This window comes from Oncorhynchus clarkii, chromosome 22 (assembly GCF_045791955.1).
Source record: "Oncorhynchus clarkii lewisi isolate Uvic-CL-2024 chromosome 22, UVic_Ocla_1.0, whole genome shotgun sequence".
Classification (NCBI taxonomy): domain Eukaryota; kingdom Metazoa; phylum Chordata; class Actinopteri; order Salmoniformes; family Salmonidae; genus Oncorhynchus; species Oncorhynchus clarkii.
Genome location: NC_092168.1, coordinates 43,277,162 through 43,301,915, shown reverse-complemented (window position 1 = coordinate 43,301,915; position 24,754 = coordinate 43,277,162). Strand labels below are relative to the sequence as shown.

At 47.5% G+C, this 24,754-nt stretch overlaps 1 protein-coding gene across 1 annotated transcript in view; it reads right to left on the bottom strand.

The window, feature by feature from the left end:
- LOC139380936 (glypican-6-like) overlaps positions 1–24,754 on the bottom strand; it is a 155,228-nt gene that overhangs the window by 12,798 nt on the left and 117,676 nt on the right. The window contains exon 7 of the mRNA XM_071124107.1: positions 294–433. Coding sequence (XP_070980208.1) covers positions 294–433 — 140 coding nt within the window. The remainder of the gene's footprint in view (positions 1–293; positions 434–24,754) is intronic.

The window sequence follows — 24,754 nt, the reverse complement described above, 5'->3', positions numbered from 1 at the left end:
AGGGAAGGCATCTGTTAAGACTCTGTTTGGTCGGGTGCTTTTATGTCTCCAAACTCCTCGGACTTACGAGTGCATAGCAGTGTTTCCACTTGTTTTGCAATGCCTCAGCCAGAAATGTCAAGGCTCTCCAATAGCGAACTGCCATATTTGGGCCAGCGCAAAATACATAATCAGAATGGTTCTTAATTCAGGGAACAGACATATTGTGGAAGTAATTTAGTGCTAGTTTACCCAAGTGTTTGGGGTAAGCAGCTTGTGTTCAGGTGCGAACACTTATTGTAGTCGAGTCTTACCTGCCCTTGGTGTGCCCATTCCAACACTGGTCATCATCGGTGGCATTCCCTGCTGTCAACCTGTGTGGCTTGCAGATGTCCTCAGGCAGGTTGGACCAGAACTTCTTGAACAGCTTCAGTTTCTCCTTGATGTCAATCAACTGAGCATGTGAAAGAATGAGAGGTAGATTTAACATCACACTGACTTGAGGATGATGTTACGCAAACTCATAAGGGAGGGGTACATCATATTGGGATAAAGACTGCAGTGTACACTTGCCACTTTATCATCCCATGGAACACATATATTGCAGCTAAAATAATGGTACAATTGTCAGTGTACATTCTGAGAGGATACATGTTTAAAAATGCATTTCACCCAGAGCATAAGGAGACAAATAACATGTGCCCTATAAATAACTGATAAAGGCTAATGTTGAGAAAAGCTTAGTCCAGACCATATATACAGAATATTGTATCTCTCTCTATGGTCCAGCCCAGCACCCCACAGAGTCATCCTCAGACACATGTATATAACAACCACAACATGCTTAGTGACTTGCACCATAAACTTTGAGGGTCCTTCTAAACCACTCAAGGCAAAAGAACGGCAGGACCTCAGCCATTTCACCAGCTGTCATCATTGGCAGCTCTATGGTGAGAAACATCTCGGTTCCGGGGCAAAAACCCTGTGCTACCCTGGAGCATGAGTACAGGAAATTACAAGTCTTCTTCCTACCGTTTTACGACTGCTGCGGGGGGCTGGCGCTGGCGCAGTCCATGTGGGGTCAAACGGCATTAGGAGGACTAGCTCAGAACTGCTGAAAATGTTTTTTAAAGAACTGATTCTAGCTCTGAAAGATTCCAAAAGGCGGCCAACTATTTCAGGCCAGCTACCATCGCTGGGTCACGGCTGTGAAAGATTCAGCAGGCTACTGGCATTACACAGCTGGCTAAAAGGCTACTGGCATTACGCAGCTGGCTAAAAGGCTACTGTAGCTCTGTTGGTGTAGCTTTTATAGATAACTTTGTCACCCTTTGGAAACGGAGTCCATCCAAATCATCTTGGCTCATGGATCCTGTCCGTATATTTCAAGGCTGCGTTGAGACAATGACTAATCTGTGACCCAAGCCCTGCTCAGATAATCTCTAACATTGTGCCGTTGATTAGTCGTAGCGCTGCTGCAAATGTACATTGTCCCAGGGGTGTTGTCAGTCATATTGTAAGTAACCTAATGTATGTCCCTCTAACTCCCCTGAATGCTTATGTCAATCCTACAGCTATTGTCAGCAGTAATCAATCACCTACGAACCTGAGATATACTGTTAGCACTGAGGTGGTTTGCCCTTGTAGGAAGTCCACTGTCAGTCAGCTCAAACATAAATATCACTGTCATGTCTACCTCTGATAAGCCTCCCAGTAAAGCAATAAAAACAATCAAGAATCGCAGAAAAGAGCTAAAAGTAGCCCACATTAACATATGTAGCCTTTAATTTACAATCTGCAGAAACTATGAGAATAGAAAGGTTCAGAACATTTGTGAAACAGCACAGTTAAAAATATATGGCAAATACAAAATCAAAACTGGATGGTGTTCAGGGATAGATGGAAGGGGTTGAGTGGAGCTGAAGGATGGGACTAAAAACAACAAGATAACTAATGTAAAATATACTGCGTCCGTAAAATGTATATAAGTTCAGAATTTATGTGAATCGGCACAGTAAAGAATATATGGCAAATAGAAATCAAATCTGGATGGTCTTCAGAGATGGGATTAAAAACATGCAAACGATAACTATTGTGAAATGGGGGGAGGGATAAAAATATATATATGGGGGTTGGAAATGATGCAGACAATTACATTGATGAAAGCTAATCTATCCACAATATTAAAGCTGATCTACCCACTAAAAAAAACACAGAAACATATGTAGCCTAAAAAACAAGGTCCATGAAATCGATAACTTGCTAATAACAGATAACATCATTCATCACAAAGCCCACTGATACTGCCAACTACTTGAATTATTTTTTTCCTTGGCAAGATTAGCAAATTTAGGCATGACAACAAATTCTGAACCTACACATCCATGCATAACTGACCAAATTATGAAAGACAAACATTATAATTTTGAATTCCGTAAAGTGAGTGTGGAAGAGGTGAACAAATTGTTGTCTATCAACAATGACAAGCCACCGGGGTTTGACAATCTGGATGGAACATTACTGAGAATGATAGTGGATGATATTGCCACTCCCATTTGCCATCTCTTCAATCTTAGCCTAATGGACAGTGTGTGCACTCAGACCTGGAGGGAAGCAAAAGTAATTCCGCTACCCAAGAATAGCAAAGCACCTTTTACTACCTCAAACAGCTGACCAATTAGCCTGTTACCAACCCTAGGTAAACTTTTGTGTTTGACCAGATACAATGCTATTTCACAGTAAACCAATTAACAAAAGATTGTCAGCATGCTTATAGGGAAGGGCATTTAAGATGTAACCACTTACACAAATGGCTGATAATTGGCTGAGGTAAATAATAAAAAGATTGTTTTGTTAGAGTTCAGTGCAGCTTTTGACATTATTGATCATAATCTGCTGCTAGAAAAACATATGTGTTATGGCTTTACATCCCCTACTCTACTGTGGACCAAGAGTTACCTGTCTAACAGAACACTAAGTGTGTTCTTTAATGGAAGCCTCTCCAACATTGTCCAGGTAGGGTCAGGAATTCCCCAGGGCAGCTGTCTAGGCCCCTTACTTTTTTCAATCTCTTCTAATGACCTACCACTGTCTCGGAGTAAAGCCTGTGTGTCTATGTATGCTGATGACTCAACACTGTACACGTAAGCTACCACAGCAAGTGAAATCACTGCAGTCAGTTTCAGAATGGGTGGCAAGAAATGAGTTAGTCCTAAATATTTCTAAAACTAAAAGCATTGTACTTGGGACAAATCATTCACTACACCCGAATTATGTGGAAATTGAACAAGTTGAGGAGACTAAACTGCTTGGTGTAACCCTGAATAGTAAACTGTTGTGGTCAAAACATACTGATGCAAAGGTAGCTAAGATGGGGAGAGGTCTGTCTGTGATAAAGCGCTGCTACAGCATGCCTTCTTGACATTGCTATCAAACAACAAGTCCTACAGGCCCTAGTTTTGTGGCACCTGGACTTACTGTCCTGTCCTATGGTCAGGTGTCACAAAGAGGGACATACGCAAATTACAATTGGCCAAGAACAGAGCAGCACGACTGGCCCTTAAATGTACACGGAGATCCAACATGAATAACATGCATGTCAATCTCCCCTGGCTCACTTTATCACATTATTTGTGAGAGGTATTGACGTGTTGAATGCACCGAGCTGTCTGTTTAGGCGACTAGCACACATGCTCAGACACCCATGCATACCCCCACAAAATATGCCGCCAAGGCCAATACACAGTACTACATAGAGCCATGACAACATGGAACATTATTCCATATCACGTAACTCAGGAAGGCAGTAAAGTCAGATAATTTTTTTAAATAAAACTACACCTTGTGGAACAGCATGGACTGTGAAGAGACACACACAGGCACAGACCCACGCGCACACACACACGCACGCTAACACACGCACTCTATACACACACACATTTGGATTTTGTATTGTAAATATGTTGTAGTAATGTGTAGGGAAGTGTAATGTTTTAACTCCGATGTAAATTGCCTTAAAATGGCTGGACCCCAGGAAGAATAGCTGCTGCCTTTGCACAAACCAATTGGGGATCCATAATAAATCCCAGGAAGAGTTGCTGCTGCCTTGGCAGGAACTAACAGGGATCTATAATAAATACAAATAGCTGGATGTTGTTTTTAAATGTTTGGATTTACGTGTTTCACAAAAGCTGAAGGGAAACCTGATAACATCAGGGTGTTCCCATTATCTGTCTGCAGGTTACATTGTAGTGAACCCGTAGTTGAACATGAAAAGGTGCAGTACTTACAGTGGGGTCGCCGCCACTGCTTTTGAGGTGTTCATCCTGTCACACGGATGCACTTTAGCAGCTCTGATACTGCTGCCCAGAGGGGTCAGGACTCCACTCAGAGCACTAACATCACTGGCCATATTTAACTAAACCACACAACTGACTGCATCAGGATAGCACACTTCTGGTTACGACATGATGCCATGTGTGTTATTTCATAGTTTTGATGTCTTCACTATTATTCTACAATGTAGAAAATAGTAAAAAAAAAATAAAGATAAAGCCTTGAATGAGTAGTTGATCTAAAACGTTTAGTGTTTATATATCTGCGTCATTGTATGAGTTACAAAGGAGAGGCAAACATCGATCTCATGGGATCTCAATTTAAACAAAAAACAGAGATTACATTGACACACCACTGACACCTCCCCCATATTGAGTGGACCACGATTCCCTTGTGACAGATGATCTGAGGAACTGAACGGGGCTGTGTTGGTGAGGGCCTGTGTGGCGAGGGGCTGTGTTGGTGAGGGGGCTGTGTGGGTGGCTGGATGGTGTAAAGAGGAGATAAGAGATTAATTTTGTCCAGTCTGTATTACAGAGCTTTGACAATAAATGAGGGCTTTAGCTTTATGTTCTGTAAAACAAAAGCAATTAATGTGTTTAATGGGAGTTTAATGGCATAGACATGAAAATATGACAAGGCTCCAGATTTAACTGGCTTTTAGAGTAGTTAGATATTCTCATTGATTTAGGGGGTGATATAGTCACAAAATTCAGTTTCATAACAAAATAACTGAATACATTAAGTATGTATTTATTTTATATAAATGTAAAGAGATTGCAATGTCGTATCTGTCCCATTATAGCGTCTGGGAGCATACGGGCAGTGACATTGAGGCCATCTCCATTTTGAAGTAGTCCATGTTCTTCTTCTATTACTACTTGGAGTTGGTAAACAAACTGTAAGGGTGTGCAGTATACTGCCATCTAGAGAGTGTTGTTGGAACAGGTATAAAGCCATAGTTGGCTATTTACTACCACCTGCAGTTATGGAATGTTTGCTCATGAGTATAATTCATTGGCTGACCCTGCTGATAACCGAGATGGGATTATGTGATCCTTCCTTAAACCATAGGAAGTCCCACCAAGTTGACTACTTCAAAATGGTAAAACTGTCTTTTGGGCACTAGAGTACTCTATGCATCTCTATGATTTATTGATAGCCCTCATTCTAGGAACATTTAAATATATAAATGATATTCCTACAGAGCGAACAAAGGCCATCTCCAGAGAGAGAAAATGTCCTTTTATACCATCTAAATGGAATTTGACTTTTATTTTCTACCTCACCTTCAAATATTTCAGCACACCCAAGGAGTGAGAATAAATAAAGAGGAGAAGAGAGTGTGCTTTTTCACAAGTAGACCAGATGCAATTTACTTCTATAAGCTGTTTTTGGCTATCTGAGTCAGTCTCCATCTTTATTCTGCATTCCCTATGAATAAATAAAATGGTATGAGGACTGCATCAATAAGCTGATACAGGCAGGCTGGCGATATGACCACTAGATGGCAGTCCATCTCTGAGAAATTGAAGGAGTGTGTGTGGCAGTGTTTCCCAAAACTCGGTCCTCAATAACACTACACAGCTGATTGAAATAATGAACTAGTCATCAAGCTTAATGCAGACAGTATTAAGCAAAAAACTAAATGTGCACCCCTTGGGTCCCGAGGACCGAGTTTGGGAAATGCTGGTGTGTGTGAGTGTTAGAGAGTAAGACCATCTAAACCTAACATACTGTACCAGACATTATATATTAATGTATACACACATGCACACACATAAACACAGGTACGCGCACACACACACACACAAACAAACAAATAATCAATTAAAAAAAGTATGGATTATGCAAATGGTATTCATAGTTAATACTCATGCAGAAAAAGAAACAAGACCACACTTTAAACTGTTCTGCCTCTTTCCCTGTTAATATGCCATGGGAATTGGAGTATCTGGACCAGCAAGTGATAAAGCATATGTAACCAATTTGTATTAAGGCAAAAATATCTTAAGGTAAAATGCAGAGATACATAAAGATCCTCAGAATGTAAAGTAGAGCACATCATCTCAGCTCTCCATAGCGCCATAAACACTGGGGATCCTCAGAATGTAAAGAAGAGCACATCATCTCAGCTCTACATAGTGCCACAAACACTGGGGAGGAAGTTTGTATTCTCTAGTGTATGCATAGAAAGTGGAGGCTGAGAAGCACTGACTGACAGGTACAGTATGTGCAGGTTGTCAATGAGGAGGGAATATTGAGAAGAGATAGAGAGAGAACGAGAGAGACTGTGATTGAGAGAGAGACAGAGAGACAGAAAGACAGAGAAAGACAGAGAAACTAAGATTATGTTCACAATAGGAGATATTCCCATTCAAATGAAAAACTTACAAACTAACATGGCAAACATCCTAGAAGCATCAGGTTGTTGAAATAGATTAAAATACCCCTTGGGAAATTAACACTTTCTGTCTTCTCTAACATCCACCACCGACAAATGTGTAGCCACAGGACATTAAAGGTGTGATTATTAAAACTGGTCCTCTGATTAGGATTGAGAAGTGATCACAGTGAAGACAGACGTATGTTTATCTACTCATTTCCTTTTATTTGCCACTTTTATGAGCACAATTACATGTTGCACTACAAAAACCGGAAAATGTGCCATTATATATGAGCTTGGTGTTAAATGATTAGATGGCAGCATTCCCTGTCGAGGAAATAAATACAGTGCAAATCGCAGGTTGACGTTTATTGTCATGAAACTTGCCCTGGAGGCAGAGCTGACTGATTTCCACTTGATGGGCCGGCTGCAAACTCAAAATTGGCTATACTGTAATGTACTGTTCATGATATTTAAAAAAATATTTAAAAAATTATAGCTTTTTCGTCTTAATTTAAGGTTAGGTTAAGGCATTGGGATTAGCAGTGTGGTTAAGGTTAGGGTTAAGGTTAAAAATCCGATTTTATGGCTTTGTGGCTGTGCTAGCTAGAGACCACTCTGCAGAGCTGCGTCTAGAACAACATTCATGATGAAAAACGCTAACCTGTGTACAAATCACTGTAGACTTAATTTGCCAACCTACAGTCTGACTTATGGTGGTAATAATGTCCAGGGTATTTAATAAAGAATATATCATAACAGTCATCAAGAGAGTATTGTTACTGTTCAGAGTTTCTGTATTTTACTAGCTAATCTCACTGTGGGGTCTTTTCAGGTTAAAAAAAACCCAGGACTACCCTATCAAAGAGCCTGGGCTTGTCTCTCTGCTTCTGAACTAATATGTACATTCTGTTTAATGCATCATGCCATCTATAATCCATCGCTCTTCAAAGCACAGAGCAGTCCTTTAAGCCAATGACAGAATATTTAGAATACCTCCAGAGGACACATGCGTGCTGATTGCACCGACATGCAGGGATGGCCACAGAACCTGACAAACAGGGAACAACTTCATTGGGAAATGTGAAAGTGTTTCAGGATTGCTGGGTACCGAGGCTTTCTGAATTTCAAATGACATTTCAGGTATCACTTGTTTGTATTCATATAGTGAAATAGCATACCGTTGCCACCAAGCTTTTCACATAAAGGTCATGAAAAAAAGGAAAGTGTTATGGTCTGGACAGAATAATGTGCGAAAACATTGAAGATGAAACATGAAATTAAACAGAGAAGATCAAATGCTGCAGCAGAGTCCAGCCTTGTCTGCTGCCTACTCTCTCTCCCTGTCCTGAGTCATACATCTCTCTCTCTACAATTCTCTCTTCCACTCCCTCTCCCTGCAGCTGTCTGCAGGCAGATTACCAGTGGGAAACCAGCAGGTCTAACTAATGGATGTAAACAGCAGTACTGGGGATTAATCCAGCTGTAAACATGATTAAAAAGGAGGCTGTAATGTGCTAATGTTGGCTGTAAATAACATACACACTACCTGTCATCCAGGGACATGACTTTACTTTTAAACTCAACTAAAGTGCCTTCAAATTCAAAGCAGTGTGTTCCAAATCAAACATATCGTACAGACTCTATTTTCTCATTGTGGGAAATAATTGGGCGGACAGAATACTTACAGATGATTATCACTACCTAGGCTACAACAGTAAAAAAATAAAAAAATAAATGTAGAATATCTGTGTGTATTGATAAAATGACACCTGCCTTATCACTCTTCTGTCACCTCTGTTGGGGGTGTTCAGATGCCCTTGCCTCCAGATCAAAATCTGACGTTTCACCGGCTCCGAAGCCAAAGTCCCCCTCCTCCCCTGGCTGCTGTACAATGCTGCCAGGCCTCATAACCAATCTCTAAACTGTCTACTGGATGAAGAAAGACCAAGGTGACTAAACTACATGACCAAATGTCAATGTCCACTGGCTGTCAGACTGCTGAGGTCAGATGTGTTAAAAGGGGTCATGCCCTCAATTGATTCAGCGCTGCGTTAATTAAACATATTTTCGTTCCAATTTTCTCATCTCTAAACCCTTAGTGTCTTTAATGTCACTTACAAAGTCCACATTGATGATAAATCAGCTGTTAATTATGGGTTTTCTAAATGAATAACAAAGGATGTCATTAACTGCGTAGAAAAGCTATCGTTCAGTCACAACACTGCTAGTAAATGAGTCTAATCATAGCCTGTACAGAAGGTCTGGCCGCAGAAACAACAAGGGGCAGAGAACTCCATGATCAAATTATTTTCCATGGCAACAGTCGCTACTGTCTGCATTTAAATAGGTTTTCATTTTAAATGCTGTATTCTAGCTGCATCTCAATTACAGTACAGAGATGACGGAGTCTGCTCTCTCTGCACCTGCTATACACATAGTGTCTGACTATGACCAACACTGAGATGGAATGGTTGCCCCCCTGACACACATATCTCTGTCCACAGCTAAATTAATATTTCAGCTTGCTCATCAGACCCTACACTACTGCATTGGGCAACACTGCTGGTTCTATCTACCAGTAGAGACTGATTCAAGCCTGGGATAAGGGCTGAATTAGACAGCCCTGCCATTTGACAAGGTTGCTAAAATATATATTACAGTACTTGTTACAGTACCGTATTCAACAAAAGTGAAATCTAAACAATCTTAGAAAACCATACCTATGCTTTTGGAGACTGCAGATGTCCTTGTCCCCTGTTCCCTAGTCATTCTCCATTCTCCGGCTCCAGTGTTAGAGAATGGTGGCGGTGCTGTGAGGCCCTGTGGGTGTGTGTCCCTCGACACGGCTATTTAATCACTGCTGTCTATCACCTCATAAACCCTTCCTCCTGGGCCTGGGTATCCTCATAAACAGCACAGCTTCTCAACCACGACACACCATCTGTTTCCAAACCCACACTGCATATTAAAAATCTAGAACAAAAATAATATTGGCACCCCAAAAAATACACATACTGAGTAAATGACCTCTGTGATTGTGTTTTGAACAAGACTTTCCACAATAAGAGTGTGTGTGTGTGTGTGTGTGTGTGTGTGTGTGTGTGTGTGTGTGTGTGTGTGTGTGGTGTGTGTGTCCTTGAAGGAGAACTGCTGTATCTGACAGGTGACAGGGTTCACTGCTTAGAGCAGGCAGTGGATGTGTGGGCTCATTTCACCCTAATCAATAACAATCAACAGAGGGCAAATATAAACATGCTTCCCCTCTGTGACCCCTAAAAAAGAACAAACAGCTGTTTATGCTTCCAGGTTATGCAGAGACAGGATGGATACACTTGAACAGTTCTTCAATCCTATTCGAGTCAGGAAATGACACGGTCACTCTTCACAGTAACTTCAAAGGATCGTTTGTATCATAAAACTATAGACTACTGCAGTACACTCACTTGCAAGAAACAAAATTAAACTTCCAAATCACAAAAAAAACTGATGCCTTTGGCAAACGGCCATCCATTATTGTAAAGAGAATATCTTGGTGAGTAATATCATAACTGTATTTCGGGAAACAATAGGGAGAAAGTTAGCTGTCATTCTGAATTTGTCGCATTGTATCAGCAGTACTCTGAAATTGGATTTGAATAAAGTGCTTCAATCAATGCCAAACTGTGGCGAATTTGTGGTACTCTGGTATACTGTATTCCAATGGCTACAAGATAAAAGCATTTGGAAGCCATTGACTATTTATCCATGCTGCAACAGGTGGAGGCCTATCATCCTGCAGCTCCAGCCCTCTAGCTCCTGCCACACCCCCACAATTCAGTCTCAGCAGCCCAAGTCTTACCCCCCGGCTCCAGCCATAAACCCAGCTGCCCTAAATCCGAGTAGCCCCATCCCTATGCAGCCTCAACCCTATGCAGCCTCAACCCTATGCAGTCTCAACCCTATGCAGCCTAAACCCTATGCAGCCTAAACCCTATGCAGCCTCAACCCTATGCAGCCTCAGTCCATGCAGCCTAAACCCTATGCAGCCTCAACCCTATGCAGCCTCAGCCCTATGCAGCCTCAGCCCCATGCAGCCCCATGCAGCCTCAGCCCTATGCAGCCCTATGCAGCCTCAGCCCTATGCAGCCCCAGCCCTATGCAGCCCCATGCAGCCTCAGCCCTATGCAGCCCCAGCCTTATGCAGCCCCATCCCTATGCAGCCTCAGCACTATGCAGCCCCAGCCACCCTGCCTCGGTTCCCTAGAGTCCTGATTACATCTCTGGATTAAATCTGCCACGAGCGGAAGGCTATGATTTAACACAGAGATCCCAGCATGGGGGTGGTGTGTCCCGCCTGTGTATCATTCCAATACCTAAGAGTGATGGCACCATGCGTCTGTGACAGCCCCGTCTTTGTGACTGTTATTACAATGCTTCCCGGCAGCAGCACATACTTGACGTGAGGGCGAGAGTCTTATTGTCATTCAAATGGACCTATTATTTTCAGGTTGATTTGATTTAACTTTGGAACAGTGGGGGAAAAAATGAAGCAGGATGTTTCTCAGTGTTACGGTTGAGTGGATAAAACAGAGACAAGCAAGGCTACAGAACAATGGACATGAAAACTGTGTTACCACTCACAAGGTCTCCACATACTGTATATCAACTGTTGGGAATGTGCAATCCTCCAGTTTTGTCAAGGGGATAGCACCCATAGAGCGACGGTGAAACAGCAACTCATATCTACAGAATAACGGCGATCGACTTTGACCATGATCCAGTGCCTCTTCAATTACAGTAGAAGAAACAAACAGAACAGTTATGACTGGTGTCAGGTGTTATTTATGGTGACAATAAACTGCTGTTTTGATTACATTTCCAAATATATATTGAATTGTGGCGTTTATTTCTAAAATACCTTGAGGAGTTTTTACTCTCTATTCAACACGTCAGTATACTTGCATGAGATAAATCCTTTAAACATCACTTCATGTTGCTGTGTTTCCATCTTGTTACTTCTCTAGATCCTGAAATAGCTGTGATAGTGCCGTTTCAGGGGACGTATAATTACCTGTTAATGGCTTCTCTCTCAAAGGGATCATTTGCTCAAGTTCCATCAAAGACAAATCAGGCTTCTCTCTCTGAGGGATAATTTGCTCAAGTGCCATCACAGACAAATCAGGCCGCTTCTTTCTCATCTCTAAACCTTCAGGGATAGATAATAACGCTGAGAGGACAGGACAAGACCAAATGCATACTGCCTGAAGAAACCAGTGCTTTACAAGGTAGTGTGTTATAGTGTACCATGTTCAACTAATGAAAGAAATACAGTATGTTTGTGCTCTGAAAATATAGCACCAAACCTACTGTATTAACATACAGTATGTCACTGTGCAGTAAACGTTGCTCTGTCCACTCTGTGTAAAGTACCAACGTTGTTCATCCCTCTTGCTTGCAGGTTCCAGGGGGAGTGTATTAAAGGGGGGTGAACAGGAACCAACAACCAAGTGACTTCTTTCAATTAGTTGCTGTTATCGCAGCTATTTTACCCACAGTCAAATTGACCCAGCATGCCGTATTCAGAGTAGCCCCATTTTACATATCCTGCCGAATACCCTGGGCTCAGTCCCTGAGCGACTAGGCAGTTAGGCAATACACTTTATCATGGTGCACTCCATTTATCAAACAGGGATCCCTTTGGGAGGTAAAATGACAGAATATTGATGAAATGGTTGTAAGTTTGTGGTAGAGATTTGCCCTAGGCTAGGACCGGAGAAGTAGTTAAGCGAGAGGAGATGATTGAAGGGAAACTCAGAGCAATCACGGGCCGTCCCTCCCCCGGCTGGGCCCTCCCTCCCCCGGCTGGGCTGTCACTCCCCCGGCTGGGCCGTCCCTCCCCCGGCTGGGCCGTCCCTCCCCCGGCTGGGCCCGACTCCCCCGGCTGGGCCGTCCCTCCCCCGGCTGGGCCGTCCCTCCCCCGGCTGGGCCGTCACTCCCCCGGCTGGGCCGTCACTCCCCCGGCTGGGCCGTCCCTCCCCCGGCTGGGCCGTCCCTCCCCCGGCTGGGCCGTCCCTCCCCCGGCTGGGCCGTCCCTCCCCCGGCTGGGCCGTCCCTCTCCCGGCTGGGCCGTCCCTCTCCCGGCTGGGCCGTCCCTCCCCCGGCTGGGTTGTCCCTCCCCCGGCTGGGCCTTCCCTCCCCCGGCTGGGCCGTCCCTCCCCCAGCTGGGCCGTCCCTCCCCCCGGCAACACCATTAGTTAAGATGAAGGAATGATCCACAGATGGAGATCAGGCTAACAGGAGACCAGGAGGAACTTGATGTGAAGATGCACCAAAATGATTCATGCCAAATCCCTGGATGATTATAGCACTGTTCCGCCAAGTATGACATTAAATATCTGCATATTAATAGCCATATTTATTTTTCAAATTACATGCAGTTAGTTTCAAGCTATGTGCAGAGGTTATTGGTACTGTCCAATTCAGGGCCCCCTGAGTGGCACAGCGGTCTAAGGCTCTGCATCACAGTGCTAGAGGCATCACTACAGACCCTGGTTCGACTCCAGGCTGTATCACAACCGGCTGTGATTGGGAGACCCATAGGGCGGCGCACAATTAACCCAGAGTTGTCCGGGTCAGGGTTTGGCCGGGGAAGGCCAACTTGTGTTTGTGGTAGGTGGGTGGTAGTGGTGGTGTGTGTATGTTTGTCTGGAGATGGGAGGGAATGTGTTATTTGGTAACTCTCCTATGAGAACGTAACTGTTCACATCTCCAAGCAGAGTGGCATCCTGACATGGTTGTGGAGCCATGGCTGTTCACGTCTCCAAAAAGAGTGGCATCCTGACATGGTTGTGGAGCCATGGCTGTTCAGCTGTTCACGTCTCCAAACAGAGTGGCATCCTGACATGGTTGTGGAGCCATGGCTGTTCAGCTGTTCACGTCTCCAAACAGAATGGCATCCTGACATGGTTGTGGAGCCATGGCTGTTCAGCTGTTCACGTCTCCAAACAGAGTGGCATCCTGACATGGTTGTGGAGCCATGGCTGTTCAGCTGTTCACGTCTCCAAGCAGAGTGGCATCCTGACATGGTTGTGGAGCCATGGCTGTTCAGCTGTTCACGTCTCCAAGCAGAGTGGCATCATGACATGGTTGTGGAGCTATGGCTGTTCAGCTGTTCACATCTCCAAGCAGAGTGGCATCCTGACATGGTTGTGGAGCCATGGCTGTTCACGTCTCCAAGCAGAGTGGCATCCTGACATGATTGTTGAGCCATGGCTGTTCAGCTGTTCACGTCTCCAAACAGAGTGGCATCCTGACATGGTTGTGGAGCCATGGCTGTTCAGCTGTTCACGTCTCCAAGCAGAGTGGCATCATGACATGGTTGTGGAGCCATGGCTGTTCACGTCTCCAAGCAGAGTGGCATCCTGACATGGTTGTGGAGCCATGGCTGTTCAGCTGTTCACGTCTCCAAACAGAGTGGCATCCTGAAATGGTTGTGGAGCCATGGCTGTTCAGCTGTTCACATCTCCAAGCAGAGTGGCATCCTGACATGGTTGTGGAGCCATGGCTGTTCAGCTGTTCACATCTCCAAGCAGAGTGGCATCCTGACATGGTTGTGGAGCCATGGCTGTTCAGCTGTTCACATCTCCAAACAGAGTGGCATCCTGACATGGTTGTGGAGCCATGGCTGTTCAGCTGTTCACGTCTCCAAGCAGAGTGGCATCCTGACATGGTTGTGGAGCCATGGCTGTTCAGCTGTTCACATCTCCAAACAGAGTGGCATCCTGACATGGTTGTGGAGCCATGGCTGTTCAGCTGTTCACGTCTCCAAGCAGAGTGGCATCCTGACATGGTTGTGGAGCCATGGCTGTTCAGCTGTTCACATCTCCAAGCAGAGTGGCATCCTGACATGGTTGTGGAGCCATGGCTGTTCAGCTGTTCACGTCTCCAAGCAGAGTGGCATCATGACATGGTTGTGGAGCTATGGCTGTTCAGCTGTTCACATCTCCAAGCAGAGTGGCATCCTGACATGGTTGTGGAGCCATGGCCGGGGTAGGCCAACTTGTGTTTGTGGTAGGTGGGTGGTAGTGGTGGTGTGTGTATGTTTGTCTGGAGATGGGAGGGAATGTGTTATTTGGTAACTCTCCTATGAGAACGTAACTGTTCACATCTCCAAGCAGAGTGGCATCCTGACATGGTTGTGGAGCCATGGCTGTTCAGCTGTTCACATCTCCAAACAGAGTGGCATCCTGACATGGTTGTGGAGCCATGGCTGTTCAGCTGTTCACATCTCCAAACAGAGTGGCATCCTGACATGGTTGTGGAGCCATGGCTGTTCAGCTGTTCACGTCTCCAAACAGAGTGGCATCCTGACATGGTTGTGGAGCCATGGCTGTTCAGCTGTTCACATCTCCAAACAGAGTGGCATCCTGACATGGTTGTGGAGCCATGGCTGTTCAGCTGTTCACATCTCCAAGCAGAGTGGCAATCTGACATGGTTGTGGAGCCATGGCTGTTCAGCTGTTCACATCTCCAAACAGAGTGGCATCCTGACATGGTTGTGGAGCCATGGCTGTTCAGCTGTTCACATCTCCAAACAGAGTGGCATCCTGACATGGTTGTGGAGCCATGGCTGTTCAGCTGTTCAAGTCTCCAAACAGAGTGGCATCCTGACATGGTTGTGGAGCCATGGCTGTTCAGCTGTTCACGTCTCCAAGCAGAGTGGCATCCTGACATGGTTGTGGAGCCATGGCTGTTCAGCTGTTCACGTCTCCAAGCAGAGTGGCATCCTGACATGGTTGTGGAGCCATGGCTGTTCAGCTGTTCACGTCTCCAAGCAGAGTGGCATCCTGACATGGTTGTGGAGCCATGGCTGTTCAGCTGTTCACGTCTCCAAGCAGAGTGGCATCCTGACATGGTTGTGGAGCCATGGCTGTTCAGCTGTTCACGTCTCCAAGCAGAGTGGCATCCTGACATGGTTGTGGAGCCATGGCTGTTCAGCTGTTCACATCTCCAAACAGAGTGGCATCCTGACATGGTTGTGGAGCCATGGCTGTTCAGCTGTTCACGTCTCCAAGCAGAGTGGCATCCTGACATGGTTGTGGAGCCATGGCTGTTCAGCTGTTCACATCTCCAAGCAGAGTGGCATCCTGACATGGTTGTGGAGCCATGGCTGTTCAGCTGTTCACGTCTCCAAGCAGAGTGGCATCATGACATGGTTGTGGAGCTATGGCTGTTCAGCTGTTCACATCTCCAAGCAGAGTGGCATCCTGACATGGTTGTGGAGCCATGGCCGGGGTAGGCCAACTTGTGTTTGTGGTAGGTGGGTGGTAGTGGTGGTGTGTGTATGTTTGTCTGGAGATGGGAGGGAATGTGTTATTTGGTAACTCTCCTATGAGAACGTAACTGTTCACATCTCCAAGCAGAGTGGCATCCTGACATGGTTGTGGAGCCATGGCTGTTCAGCTGTTCACATCTCCAAACAGAGTGGCATCCTGACATGGTTGTGGAGCCATGGCTGTTCAGCTGTTCACATCTCCAAACAGAGTGGCATCCTGACATGGTTGTGGAGCCATGGCTGTTCAGCTGTTCACGTCTCCAAACAGAGTGGCATCCTGACATGGTTGTGGAGCCATGGCTGTTCAGCTGTTCACATCTCCAAACAGAGTGGCATCCTGACATGGTTGTGGAGCCATGGCTGTTCAGCTGTTCACATCTCCAAGCAGAGTGGCAATCTGACATGGTTGTGGAGCCATGGCTGTTCAGCTGTTCACATCTCCAAACAGAGTGGCATCCTGACATGGTTGTGGAGCCATGGCTGTTCAGCTGTTCACATCTCCAAACAGAGTGGCATCCTGACATGGTTGTGGAGCCATGGCTGTTCAGCTGTTCAAGTCTCCAAACAGAGTGGCATCCTGACATGGTTGTGGAGCCATGGCTGTTCAGCTGTTCACGTCTCCAAGCAGAGTGGCATCCTGACATGGTTGTGGAGCCATGGCTGTTCAGCTGTTCACGTCTCCAAGCAGAGTGGCATCCTGACATGGTTGTGGAGCCATGGCTGTTCAGCTGTTCACGTCTCCAAGCAGAGTGGCATCCTGACATGGTTGTGGAGCCATGGCTGTTCAGCTGTTCACGTCTCCAAGCAGAGTGGCATCATGACATGGTTGTGGAGCCATGGCTGTTCAGCTGTTCACATCTCCAAGCAGAGTGGCATCCTGACATGGTTGTGGAGCCATGGCTGTTCACGTCTCCAAGCAGAGTGGCATCCTGACATGGTTGTTGAGCCATGGCTGTTCAGCTGTTCACGTCTCCAAACAGAGTGGCATCCTGACATGGTTGTGGAGCCATGGCTGTTCAGCTGTTCACATCTCCAAACAGAGTGGCATCCTGACATGGTTGTGGAGCCATGGCTGTTCAGCTGTTCACATCTCCAAGCAGAGTGGCATCCTGACATGGTTGTGGAGCCATGGCTGTTCAGCTGTTCACGTCTCCAAGCAGAGTGGCATCATGACATGGTTGTGGAGCCATGGCTGTTCACGTCTCCAAGCAGAGTGGCATCCTGACATGGTTGTGGAGCCATGGCTGTTCAGCTGTTCACGTCTCCAAACAGAGTGGCATCCTGACATGGTTGTGGAGCCATGGCTGTTCAGCTGTTCACGTCTCCAAGCAGAGTGGCATCCTGACATGGTTGTGGAGCCATGGCTGTTCAGCTGTTCACATCTCCAAGCAGAGTGGCATCCTGACATGGTTGTGGAGCCATGGCTGTTCAGCTGTTCACGTCTCCAAACAGAGTGGCATCCTGACATGGTTGTGGAGCCATGGCTGTTCAGCTGTTCACGTCTCCAAACAGAGTGGCATCCTGACATGGTTGTGGAGCCATGGCTGTTCAGCTGTTCACGTCTCCAAACAGAGTGGCATCCTGACATGGTTGTGGAGCCATGGCTGTTCAGCTGTTCACGTCTCCAAGCAGAGTGGCATCCTGACATGGTTGTGGAGCAATGGCTGTTCAGCTGTTCACGTCTCCAAGCAGAGTGGCATCATGACATGGTTGTGGAGCTATGGCTGTTCAGCTGTTCACATCTCCAAGCAGAGTGGCATCCTGACATGGTTGTTGAGCCATGGCTGTTCAGCTGTTCACGTCTCCAAACAGAGTGGCATCCTGACATGGTTGTGGAGCCATGGCTGTTCAGCTGTTCACGTCTCCAAGCAGAGTGGCATCATGACATGGTTGTGGAGCCATGGCTGTTCACGTCTCCAAGCAGAGTGGCATCCTGACATGGTTGTGGAGCCATGGCTGTTCAGCTGTTCACGTCTCCAAACAGAGTGGCATCCTGACATGGTTGTGGAGCCATGGCTGTTCAGCTGTTCACATCTCCAAGCAGAGTGGCATCCTGACATGGTTGTGGAGCCATGGCTGTTCAGCTGTTCACATCTCCAAGCAGAGTGGCATCCTGACATGGTTGTGGAGCCATGGCTGTTCAGCTGTTCACATCTCCAAACAGAGTGGCATCCTGACATGGTTGTGGAGCCATGGCTGTTCAGCTGTTCACGTCTCCAAGCAGAGTGGCATCCTGACATGGTTGTGGAGCCATGGCTGTTCAGCTGTTCACATCTCCAAACAGAGTGGCATCCTGACATGGTTGTGGAGCCATGGCTGTTCAGCTGTTCACGTCTCCAAGCAGAGTGGCATCATGACATGGTTGTGGAGCTATGGCTATTCAGCTGTTCACATCTCCAAGCAGAGTGGCATCCTGACATGGTTGTGGAGCCATGGCCGGGGTAGGCCAACTTGTGTTTGTGGTAGGTGGGTGGTAGTGGAGGTGTGTGTATGTTTGTCTGGAGATGGGAGGGAATGTGTTATTTGGTAACTCTCCTATGAGAACGTAACTGTTCACATCTCCAAGCAGTGTGGCATCCTGACATGGTTGTGGAGCCATGGCTGTTCACATCTCCAAACAGAGTGGCATCCTGACATGGTTGTGGAGCCATGGCTGTTCAGCTGTTCACATCTCCAAACAGAGTGGCATCCTGACATGGTTGTGGAGCCATGGCTGTTCAGCTGTTCACGTCTCCAAACAGAGTGGCATCCTGACATGGTTGTGGAGCCATGGCTGTTCAGCTGTTCACATCTCCAAACAGAGTGGCATCCTGACATGGTTGTGGAGCCATGGCTGTTCAGCTGTTCACATCTCCAAGCAGAGTGGCAATCTAACATGGTTGTGGAGCCATGGCTGTTCAGCTGTTCACGTCTCCAAACAGAGTGGCATCCTGACATGGTTGTGGAGCCATGGCTGTTCAGCTGTTCACATCTCCAAACAGAGTGGCATCCTGACATGGTTGTGGAGCCATGGCTGTTCAGCTGTTCACATCTCCAAACAGAGTGGCATCCTGACATGGTTGTGGAGCCATGGCTGTTCAGCTGTTCACGTCTCCAAACAGAGTGGCATCCTGACATGGTTGTGGAGCCATGGCTGTTCAGCTGTTCACGTCTCCAAGCAGAGTGGCATCCTGACATGGTTGTGGAGCCATGGCTGTTCAGCTGTTCATGTCTCCAAGCAGAGTGGCATCCTGACATGGTTGTGGAGCCATGGCTGTTCAGCTGTTCACGTCTCCAAGCAGAGTGGCATCCTGACATGGTTGTGGAGCCATGGCTGTTCAGCTGTTCACGTCTCCAAGCAGAGTGGCATCATGACATGGTTGTGGAGCTATGGCTGTTCAGCTGTTCACATCTCCAAGCAGAGTGGCATCCTGACATGGTTGTGGAGCCATGGCTGTTCACGTCTCCAAGCAGAGTGGCATCCTGACATGGTTGTTGAGCCATGGCTGTTCAGCTGTTCACGTCTCCAAACAGAGTGGCATCCTGACATGGTTGTGGAGCCATGGCTGTTCAGCTGTTCACATCTCCAAACAGAGTGGCATCCTGACATGGTTGTGGAGCCATGTCTGTTCAGCTGTTCACATCTCCAAGCAGAGTGGCATCCTGACATGGTTGTGGAGCCATGGCTGTTCAGCTGTTCACGTCTCCAAGCAGAGTGGCATCATGACATGGTTGTGGAGCCATGGCTGTTCACGTCTCCAAGCAGAGTGGCATCCTGACATGGTTGTGGAGCCATGGCTGCTCAGCTGTTCACGTCTCCAAGCAGAGTGGCATCCTGACATGGTTGTGGAGCCATGGCTGTTCACGTCTCCAAGCAGAGTGGCATCCTGACATGGTTGTGGAGCCATGGCTGTTCAGCTGTTCACGTCTCCAAGCAGAGTGGCATCCTGACATGGTTGTGGAGCCATGGCTGTTCAGCTGTTCACGTCTCCAAGCAGAGTGGCATCCTGACATGGTTGTGGAGCCATGGCTGTTCAGCTGTTCACATCTCCAAACAGAGTGGCATCCTGACATGGTTGTGGAGCCATGGCTGTTCAGCTGTTCACGTCTCCAAGCAGAGTGGCATCCTGACATGGTTGTGGAGCCATGGCTGTTCAGCTGTTCACATCTCCAAACAGAGTGGCATCCTGACATGGTTATGGAGCCATGGCTGTTCAGCTGTTCACATCTCCAAACAGAGTGGCATCCTGACATGGTTGTGGAGCCATGGCTGTTCAGCTGTTCACATCTCCAAGCAGAGTGGCATCCTGACATGGTTGTGGAGCCATGGCTGTTCAGCTGTTCACGTCTCCAAACAGAGTGGCATCCTGACATGGTTGTGGAGCCATGGCTGTTCAGCTGTTCACGTCTCCAAACAGAGTGGCATCCTGACATGGTTGTGGAGCCATGTCTGTTCAGCTGTTCACATCTCCAAACAGAGTGGCATCCTGACATGGTTGTGGAGCCATGGCTGTTCAGCTGTTCACGTCTCCAAACAGAGTGGCATCCTGACATGGTTGTGGAGCCATGGCTGTTCAGCTGTTCAAGTCTCCAAGCAGAGTGGCATCCTGACATGGTTGTGGAGCCATGGCTGTTCAGCTGTTCACGTCTCCAAGCAGAGTGGCATCCTGACATGGTTGTGGAGCCATGGCTGTTCATGTCTCCAAGCAGAGTGGCATCCTGACATGGTTGTTGAGCCATGGCTGTTCAGCTGTTCACGTCTCCAAACAGAGTGGCATCCTGACATGGTTGTGGAGCCATGGCTGTTCAGCTGTTCACATCTCCAAGCAGAGTGGCATCCTGACATGGTTGTGGAGCCATGGCTGTTCAGCTGTTCACATCTCCAAGCAGAGTGGCATCCTGACATGGTTGTGGAGCCATGGCTGTTCAGCTGTTCACGTCTACAAGCAGAGTGGCATCATGACATGGTTGTGGAGCCATGGCTGTTCACGTCTCCAAGCGGAGTGGCATCCTGACATGGTTGTGGAGCCATGGCTGTTCAGCTGTTCACGTCTCCAAGCAGAGTGGCATCCTGACATGGTTGTGGAGCCATGGCTGTTCAGCTGTTCACATCTCCAAGCAGAGTGGCATCCTAACATGGTTGTGGAGCCATGGCTGTTCAGCTGTTCACATCTCCAAACAGAGTGGCATCCTGACATGGTTGTGGAGCCATGGCTGTTCAGCTGTTCACGTCTCCAAGCAGAGTGGCATCCTGACATGGTTGTGGAGCCATGGCTGTTCAGCTGTTCACATCTCCAAACAGAGTGGCATCCTGACATGGTTGTGGAGCCATGGCTGTTCAGCTGTTCACGTCTCCAAGCAGAGTGGCATCCTGACATGGTTGTGGAGCCATGGCTGTTCACGTCTCCAAGCGGAGTGGCATCCTGACATGGTTGTGGAGCCATGGCTGTTCAGCTGTTCACGTCTCCAAACAGAGTGGCATCCTGACATGGTTGTGGAGCCATGGCTGTTCAGCTGTTCACGTCTCCAAGCAGAGTGGCATCCTGACATGGTTGTGGAGCCATGGCTGTTCAGCTGTTCACATCTCCAAGCAGAGTGGCATCCTAACATGGTTGTGGAGCCATGGCTGTTCAGCTGTTCACATCTCCAAACAGAGTGGCATCTTGACATGGTTGTGGAGCCATGGCTGTTCAGCTGTTCACGTCTCCAAGCAGAGTGGCATCCTGACATGGTTGTGGAGCCATGGCTGTTCAGCTGTTCACATCTCCAAACAGAGTGGCATCCTGACATGTTTGGGAATAGAAATAGCTTTCTTCCCTCTGTCACTAGACACAGCTCTGAGAGTGCATGGTGCCATGCTGTCTTTCTGCTGTTTGGCACACAGCTCATACCCTCCCCTCGTTTCACGATATCATCCATTAGTGGATAGCTAATTGCTAATTCAATAAATAAAATACAAGAAAACACCACAACTATGTTGTAGAGGAAATTATATTATATTATAAACTATTATAGAGTATTATAGAATGTGTATACATTTGACTATTTGAATTCTGAATTCTACAATGAGAGACAAAATACTAGTATCCCCCATCTCCTCATCTCATCCTGTGATAGAAACATGGCGATAGTACCACACTGGTAGAACCACGGCGATAGTACCATGCTGGTAGAACCACGGCGATAGTACCACGGCGATAGAACCACACTGGTAGAACCACGGCGATAGTACCACGGCGATAGTACCATGCTGGTAGAACCACGGCGATAGTACCACGGCGATAGTACCATGCTGGTAGAACCACGGCGATAGTACCACGGCGATAGAACCACACTGATAGAACCACGGCAATAGAACCACGGTGATAGTACCACGGCGATAGAACCACACTGATAGAACCACGGCGATAGAACCACGGTGATAGTACCATGGCGATAGTAGCATGGCGATAGTACCAAGCTGGTAGAACCACGGCGATAGTACCACGGCGATAGTAGCACGGCGATAGTACCAAGATGGTAGAACCACGGCGATAGTACCACGTTGGTAGAACCACGGCGATAGTACCACGGCGATAGTACCACGTTGGTAGAACCACGGCGATAGTACCACGTTGGTAGAACCACGGCGATAGTACCACGGCGATAGTACCACGTTGGTAGAACCATGGCGATAGTAGCACGGCGATAGTAGCACGGCGATAGTACCACGGCGATAGTACCACGCTGGTAGAACCACGGCGATAGTACCACGTTGGTAGAACCACGGCGATAGTAGCACGGCGATAGTAGCACGGCGATAGTACCACGCTGGTAGAACCACGGCGATAGTACCATGCTGGTAGAACCACGGCGATAGTACCACGGCGATAGTACCACGTTGGTAGAACCACGGCGATAGTAGCACGGCGATAGTACCATGCTGGTAGAACCACGGCGATAGTAGCATGGCGATAGTACCACGGCGATAGTAGCACGGCGATAGTACCACGTTGGTAGAACCACGGCGATAGTACCACGGCGATAGTACCACGTTGGTAGAACCACGGCGATAGTACCACGGCGATAGTACCACGGCGATAGTAACACGGCGATAGTACCACGGCGATAGTACATCGTTGGTAGAACCACGGCGATAGTAGCACGGCGATAGTACCACGGCGATAGTACCACGGCGATAGTAGCACGGTGATAGTACCATGCTGGTAGAACCACGGCGATAGTACCACGGCGATAGAACCACGGCGATAGTACCAAGCTGATAGAACCACGGCGATAGTACCACGGCGATAGTACCACGGCGATAGTAGCACGGCGATAGTAGCACGGCGATAGTACCATGCTGGTAGAACCACGGCGATAGTACCACGGCGATAGAACCACGGCGATAGTACCAAGCTGGTAGAACCACGGCGATAGTACCACGGCGATAGTACCACGGCGATAGTAGCACGGCGATAGTACCATGCTGGTAGAACCACGGCGATAGTAGCATGGCGATAGTACCACGGCGATAGTAGCATGGCGATAGTACCACGTTGGTAGAACCACGGCGATAGTACCACGGCGATAGTACCACGTTGGTAGAACCACGGCAATAGTACCACGGCGATAGTACCACGGCGATAGTACCACGGCGATAGTACCACGGCGATAGTACCACGTTGGTAGAACCACGGCGATAGTAGCACGGCGATAGTACCACGGCGATAGTACCACGGCGATAGTAGCACGGCGATAGTACCATGCTGGTAGAACCACGGCGATAGTACCACGGCGATAGAACCACGGCGATAGTACCAAGCTGGTAGAACCACGGCGATAGTGCCACGGCGATAGTACCACGGCGATAGTACCACGGCGATAGTAGCACGGCGATAGTAGCACGGCAATAGTACCATGTTGGTAGAACCACGGCGATAGTACCACGGCGATAGAACCACGGCGAAAGTACCAAGCTGGTAGAACCACGGCGATAGTACCACGGCGATAGTACCACGGTGATAGTACCACGGCGATAGTAGCACGGCGATAGTAGCACGGCGATAGTAGCACGGCGATAGTACCATGCTGGTAGAACCACGGCGATAGTACCACGGCGATAGTAGCACGGCGATAGTAGCACGGCGATAGTACCATGCTGGTAGAACCACGGCGATAGTACCACGGCGATAGAACCACGGCGATAGTACCACGCTGGTAGAACCATGCTGGTAGAACCACGGCGATAGTACCACGGCGATAGTACCACGGTGATAGAACCACGGCGATAGTACCAAGCTGGTAGAACCACGGCGATAGTACCACGCTGGTAGAACCACGGTGATAGTACCACGGCGATAGAACCACGGCGATAGTACCAAGCTGGTAGAACCACGGCGATAGTACCACACTGGTAGAACCACGGCGATAGTACCACGCTGGTAGAACCACGACGATAGTACCATGCTGGTAGAACCACAGCGATAGTACCATGCTGGTAGAACCACAGCGATAGTACCACGCTGGTAGAACCATGCTGATTGAAACATTTGCTAACTAGTCACCTGTTTTTTCATCCTCATTTCCCTGGAAACGGCCTGGCAAATTATTTAGCGTACAAGTGGCTCTAAAGGCCTTGAAGAAAACACTAAACCACTTGTGTCAAACCCATTGGGATTCGCAATATTCTGAATGCAGTCTCGGGTGGTTATCCAAGATTGCTGGTATTTGTCAGGCTACCATTTTTCAACCATTACATTTGTATGCTTGAGTACCGC